At 38.9% G+C, this 7,349-nt stretch overlaps 1 protein-coding gene across 1 annotated transcript in view; it reads right to left on the minus strand.

Moving 5' to 3' along the window:
* Positions 1–2,912: 2,912 nt before the first annotated feature.
* The window catches only part of LOC110313438 (fibronectin type III domain containing protein 3C1), a 64,281-nt gene continuing 59,844 nt past the window's right edge, over positions 2,913–7,349 (minus strand). Inside the window, exons 25-27 of the mRNA XM_021187648.2 lie at positions 7,026–7,192; positions 3,988–4,109; positions 2,913–3,248 (exon numbers count right to left, since the gene is read on the minus strand). Coding sequence (XP_021043307.1) covers positions 2,913–3,248; positions 3,988–4,109; positions 7,026–7,192 — 625 coding nt within the window. The remainder of the gene's footprint in view (positions 3,249–3,987; positions 4,110–7,025; positions 7,193–7,349) is intronic.

Genomic DNA, 7,349 nt, shown 5'->3' on the forward strand with positions numbered 1-7,349 from the left:
TCATCTCCAGGTCTCTGGTAAGTTCCAGAGTGTTCCTCACCTCCTACCCCCACAAGGTTGAATATTTGCATTCACTCTACTGGCCCTCAGGGCTTCTCTCCTGTACTCCCCATATCTGATCATGTTCACCCTTTCTCCTCCCTGTCCCCTCTTACCTAGGTGCCTCCATCTCTCTGCCTCCCATGATTATTTTCTTCTTCCTCCCAAGTGGGATTGAGGCATCCTCACTTGGGCCCTGCTGCTTGTTGACCTTCTTGAGTTCTGTGGATTGTATCCTGGGTATTTTGTACATTTTTGACTAATATTCACTTATTTGTGAGTACATACCATGTATATCCTTTTGGGTCTGAGTTACCACATGCAGGTAGATATTTTCTAGTTCCATCCATTTGCCTGCAAAACTCAATGTCCCCATTCTTTTTTTTTTAAACCACCATGTGGTTGCTAGGATTTGAACTCAGGACATTCGGAAGAGCAGTCGGTGCTCTTAACCACTAGGCCATCTCTCCAGCCTGATGTCCTCATTCTTAATAGCTGAATAGTATTCCATTGTGTAAATGATCCACATTTTCTGTATCCATTCTTTGTTTATGGGACACCTGGGTTGTTTCCACTTTCTGCCTATCACAAAGTCTCTAGGAACATGGTGGAGTGCATGCCCCTGTGGCATGGTGGGACATCTTTTGGGTATATGCTCAAGAGTGGTATAGCTGGGTCTTCAGGTAGATCTCTTTCCAATTTTCTGAGGAAGCTCCAGACTGATTTCCTGAGTAGTTGTATCAGTTTGCAATCCCACCAGCAATGGAGAAGTGTTCCTCTTTCTCCACATCCTCACCAACATGTGCTGTCACCTGAGTTTTTTATCTTAGCCATTATGATTGGTGTAAGGTGGAATCTCATGTTCATTTTCATTTGCAATTCCCCGATGACTAAGGACTTTGAACATTTCTTAAAGTACTTCTAGGCCATTCAAGATTCCTCTCTTGTGAATTCTCTGTTTAGGTCTATACCCCAGTTTTTGATTGGGTTGTTTGGTTTTTTGGAGGTTAGCTTCTTGAATTTTTATATATTTTTAATATTAGCTCTCTATTGGATGTGGAGTTAGTGAATATTTTTCCCAATCCATAGGTTGCTGATCCATCCAACTGACTATGTCCTTTGCCTTAGAGCTTTTCAATTTTATGAGGTTCCATTTATCAGTTCTTAGTCTTAGAGTCTGAACTACTGGATGTCTGTTTAGGAACCCCATACTGTGCTAATGAGACTTAAGCTTTTCCTTACTTCCTTTTCTATTAGATCTAGTGTATCTGGTTTTATGTTGAGGTCTTCAATCCACTTGGAGGAGTGGAGAGATGGTTCAGCTATTAAAGTCCAGGCTCACAACCAAACATATAAGAGAAGGAAGACTAAGCCAAAGTGTATCAAAATGTAGTGGTACTTGTATAATATCATTTATCAGTTTCCAATAAAAGGCTGTGCCAAAATTGTCAGTGGCCTTTAGAAGTGGATATCTTCATCCTGAATTTAGCGTATTCAGTGTTAGAACCACTGAAACAGGAAATAGCATCTTAAACATTTTCAGTGAGGGCAACAAGTTTCATGACACATTCTGAGAAAAGCTCCTGGAGGGTGACCTGTGGGAACCATGGTTGAGATGCTTTGTGTGTAACTAGACATGGATGTGAATCCATCTATGGTGAGAGAAAACAATGATAACACTCCATGTCCATATGGATGTATATGATTGTGCATGTATACAATATTTGAGAATAGTAATTAGAGGATTTTAAAGACCCTACAGTGGTATAGAATTGTTCTCTTTGTCCTCCTTTCCATTTTGCCTACTTCCTATTACAGCAAAGTGCTATAAATTACTATTGCCCCTCTACAAAGCATGATGAGGAATCTTGGTTGTCATCATGACTGCATCTTGAGTCAATGAAAACCCAAGGTTCTCCTGTGTAAAGCATTTTCTTACTTAGATTACTTCAAGCAGGTAGACCCATCCTAGATTTTGGCTCTACCTTCTGGTGGCAGACTACATTAAAGGACACAGGACAAGGTAGTATTGATATTTTGCCTGCTTTTTCTTACTCTTCCTGGTAAGTGTATCTATCCTGTTGTTATCCTGTGTTAAATCCAACTTCTTCACGATTCCAATGCAATCTGAAAACCAGCAGCTCTTCAGGAATCCTCAAGGATTCCAGCCCCAGTCTGGGAGTGTTGAGACAGCCAGCCTTGTGGATGAATCAACTACTAATTCTTGGCCTTTTTGTCAGGAGACAGTCAGTGTTAGACTATCCAGACCACACACACTCTCAGGCACTCTGACAAAGCCCCTGTTAGTGTGTGTATGTGTGTGTATATACATATATATTCTGCCAGCTCTGTTATTTAGCAAATCTTAACAAACACACCAAGTCTTTATCATGGTAGAAACCACTAGGTCAATATGTTATTTTGAACAGATAAACACACACAAGAAATTTTGTAGATACATTTTTTATTACTTCATATGGACATTAACAGGACAGATAGAAGTAATATTTCTTATTTTGTTCTAAAAAAATTCCAGAATACTGTTGTTATATCATAGTCATAAAATTTTTTGAAAATATTAACTTGACAAGTGAAGGCATAAAATAGTTTCCACAGATGATTGAATTTTACATAACAAGGTGATGTTTTTTTTCACAGAACAATGAAAATAGTAAAATTCATGGTACATATGTTTCCTTAGAAATCTCTGTTCTACTGTCACAAAAGGTTGTAAAAATGAAGATAGTGTTTTGATTTGTTTTCCTGTTACTACTTTCTATCAATAAGCCTTAAATATAAGCATGTGCTTTAAGATGTATCTAAGGTTTTCTAAACTGGATACAATTTCCTTTTTTCCCCCCTAAAGGAACAGACTAGTTGATCAGGAGGTACTGAACAGCGACAGCACACAAAACTGCAATAAGTGCGAACCCTATCAGAAGGGTAAGAACGAAGGTATCATCACTCATCTCCGTCTTGCACCTTTCCCCTTTCTCATTGTGGTTGCCTTTTCCTTTACCCCCACTGCCTTTGCCATGCCCGGAGTGATGCTTATAAGTTGAGAAAAGAGCACTGGGACTATATGGTCCCCACAGCTCTTGAAGACCATTGGAGGTTTCATATCGGCGTCCTGCACAGACCTTGAAGCGATAGCGAGAATTTGCATGATAGTTGGAAAAGGAAAAGGAAGTGTTCGGTCCTTTGTAAATCTAAGGAAAAAGGATCAGAAGAAATTGTGGTTTTCTTTTCAATTAAACATGCATTGGATAGGTTTTTACAACAAGAGGAATGAAAATTATTTCATGTACTTGCTCATAACAAAAGTAAAAGTTTACTCAATGTTTCTAATGTTCTGAAGGAATTCAGTATTGATGAGATAATTTTGTCCAATAATGTATAGCATACCCTACATCTAATAAAGTTTAATTCTATTATGAATTTGAATCATGGGTTATGGCCAGTGAAAAATCAAGAAATATTATACAATTCAATGGTAATGATTAAATTAAATGAATAAGCTAGTTGTCTCCAAATAATGATTAGGTACATAAATGGTAAGGATGAGATGGAAATTTGGGATAAGATTTAGTTACTTTACATACCTTCAATAATAACTCCCTGCTAAAAGGGCAACCCTTAGCTGGACATAGAACTATCATTTTATTTATTTTTTAGTCCTGACTGTCCTATAACTCCTCTCTGCTTCAACCAGGCTGGCCTCAAATCAAAGGTCCACCTGCCTCTGCCTCCCAACATGTACTGGGATCAAAGTCATACTCCACCACAACCTGACATTTTTTTTTTTTAAAGCAAGGTCTCTACTTTCAAACTTAGTGTGTAGCCAAAGAATACCTGCATTCGCCTGCCTTTAACCCACAAGTGTTGAGGCTATAGATATGTACTACCATGCCTGGCAAAATGGTGAAGACTAAATTTGAGAGAATATACCTGATTAGCCTTTTTTCCGGTGGTGACTTGAAGACAGTAAACAATGGGGTCACCTTTAATTGGATCCAAAGACTCCCATTTGATCTCACAAGAGTTGTTATTTAGTGGATGGACTTTTGGTGCTAGGAGAAAAGGTGACATTTTAGAAGGTCTATTTTTTACCTAAATGATTTCAAATGTATTGAAAAGAGTCGTGCAACCACACAATCATTACAAGCACATGTAGACCTAACGTGAGAAATATAAAACTATTCTTTAACAGGAAATTTATGTATTTTGAGAGAAGGTCTCACTATATAGCTGTGGCTGGCCTTGAACTTGCTATGAAGACCAGACTAGCCTTGAAGTCACAGATATTCTCCTAGCTCTGGCCACCTTGTGCTGACATTAAAGGCATGCACTACCACACCCAACAAACTATACTTATTATTGGAAATAATTTTGTTATACGATCAGGCATCATGATTGTAGAAAATCTTTAACAAAGTTAATAGTGCTTCTTTAGATTTTCTATTCAAATTTTATAAACTTTAATAGTGCCTCTTACTTCTAGAACAATTGGCATTGTATTTATATGGTATGTTGTGCATTTAGAAGTGTTTCCATATGAATAAAAAATTATTGTAGGAGTTCAGCAATTATGTGAGGCAGAAAGGAGTAATTTCTTTATTTCATGTTCTTATTCTCTACATTTTAAGAAAATGGGGCCTAAATAGATAGGGATAGTAGTCAGAAAAGAAGGCATTATTGTCATCTAAGCATGATTATTTTAACTTGAGTGCATTTCAGTTAGCAGTATATTAAAGAGGAATGATTTCATACCCGTGTTGAACTTGCGGGCTGGAGAGATGACTCAGAAGTTAAGAGCACTGGCTACTCTTCAGAGGACCTAGGTTTAATTTGCACCATCCATATGTCAGCTTAGAACTGTCTGTAACTCCAGCTACAGGGGATCTGACACCCTCACACATTTGTACATGAAGGTAAAACATTGATGCCCATGAAATAAATAAAAAAAAAAAGACTGAATTCCTGAGGAAGGACCAGATCAACCAAACATCCCAACTGGGAAATGGAAAAGCAATGTTCAAATCCAAGGTTCTGAGAACTGCAGACTTGTACACACTGTCAGTGTGATACATAGTACTTTACTACTCACAGTGTAACAGGCCCCCAGACCTTAGCACAACTGACTCCATGATGGAAAACTCAGGGTGCACAACTCAGTACTTAGCATCACGTGCCAAAACTAAAACAAAGACCTAATCCACTAAACGCCCTAATTCTGGAATATCTCTGAATGTACTCACCTTGCTTTTTAGGTTCTGTAGTTGTGCTTCTAGATAACTATTCTTGTTAACTAAAGTTTGTCCACCTGGGATGTGGTCTTTTTGCTTAACAGCTGACCCCGAGAAAGGGTCGGTGGTGTACTGGAATCCTAAACACCGAGTGTAGTTACTTGTTGGCTAATAAAGACTTCTATTGCTCATGTCTGAGAAGTTCTCGATGGTAGATACCCCACAACACTGATACGGAGAGTAAGTTCATAGTTTTAGAAATAAACTTATTAAAGTTACATATTAATTGTAGGTTGGCAAGCATAGCTACACCATCTATTTGATTTCTTTCACTATAAACATTTTGAGAAAATGTATTGTGTAGCACTGCATGGATATGATGATGTGGAATGTGCACTATTATGGAAATCAAGAGCCTGAAGAAGCTCTGCTGTGGAGTTGAAGACTGCTTTAGTTATGGGATCTTCCATCTGTGGAACTAACCATCTCACTTCTTTTTCTAAAACTCTATTAGATTTATTCATTCTATTTTATGTGTATTTTACCTGTATATAGGTATGGGTAGCAGTGTGTATGCTGGTGTTCACAGAGGTCAGAGAGGGCATCATGTCCCCTGGGACTGGAATTATGAATGGATGGCTTTGAACCACCACGTGAGTACTGGGGATTGAACTGAGGTCCTGTGAAAGAGGAACAATCACTCTTAATCTCTGAGATATCTCTTTAGCTCCATGTCTTAATCTTAAAAGTGGTAGTGGTGAAGTTAGATGATCTCTAAGACATTTAAAAATTACTGACTGGGAGTTTTATTAAACCATTTTTATGGTCTCCAAGACAGGGCTTCTCTGTGTAGCCCTGGCAGTCCTGAACTCTGTAGACCAGGCTGGCCTTGAACTCAGCCACCTGCCTCTCCTTCCCGAGTGCTGGGATTAAAGACATGAACCACCTCTGCTGGGCCTGAAATCTTAATAAATCTTACATTGCCCTTGAAATCTCTAACTAAGCACTATATTGTTTGTGGAGTTTTCCTATTTGGGAATTTAAAAAATTACTACTGCTAGTTTAATTTTAAGATATAATTTTTAAATTGTTTATTTTATGTGTGTGGAGACTTTGCTTGCATAAATGGTATGTCTGCACCACATGCATGCCTGGGCCCTGTGGAGGACAGAAGAGGGCAATGGTTCCCCTGGAACTGTAATTACAGACAGTTGTGAGCTGCCATGTAGTCAGGCTCTGGGCATCAAACCATGGTCCTCTGGAAGAGCATCCAGTGCTCTTAACCACTGACCCAACCCTCCAGCCCCAAGATTTAATTTTTAGTCTGCAAACAAAAATAACAGGATTCCTCATGGCTTTCATGGCTTTTTAGTGTTGTTTAATCTCCCTATTTGCTGTTCATCCCAGCTTCCTGCTCTCTCATGCTACTGAGGCTTCTCCACCTCCAGCCTTTCCCCTTCCACTTTCATAGTATCTATACTATGCCCTCCCTACCCCTTCCTGAGAGCCTATTCCCCCCTTAAGATTTCGAGTTTCCTGGCCTCTACCGAGAGTTACTGTCACCTAAACACATTGGTATAAAAATTTAGAAGCAAGAGTTTTTATGAGCAGTACACCTGCCATCTGTCTTTCTGAGCCGGGTCTCCTGTCTTACTCTAGAATTTTCTGATTACTGCTCAATTCAATTCATGTTCCGTGGAAGCACCAGGAATATGGTCAGTGTCTTTGTATACCATTTACCTTTAAGTGCAGTGGGTGGGGACTTTGTAGTAGTGAAAGTGTAGATGTCAGACTCTGGTCCTTCCCCAGCTTCATTACATGCCTGGATTTTAAACTTGTATTCTGTGTACTCACTCAACTTTTGTACTTTGTGAGTCACATCCGGCCCACGGTAAATGACAGAAAATCTGAAAGAAAGAAGATAAAGATTAGGGAGACAATATTATAATCATCAGTTAAGCCCAGAGAAGCCAAATTAAGCCAGTAAGGTAAACAAAACAACAAAAAAACCAAAAGGCCAATAGAAATCAAGGTGGTAGAGTCTCTCTCTCTTTCTCTCTCTCT

This window comes from Mus pahari, chromosome X (assembly GCF_900095145.1).
Source record: "Mus pahari chromosome X, PAHARI_EIJ_v1.1, whole genome shotgun sequence".
Lineage (NCBI taxonomy): Eukaryota > Metazoa > Chordata > Mammalia > Rodentia > Muridae > Mus > Mus pahari.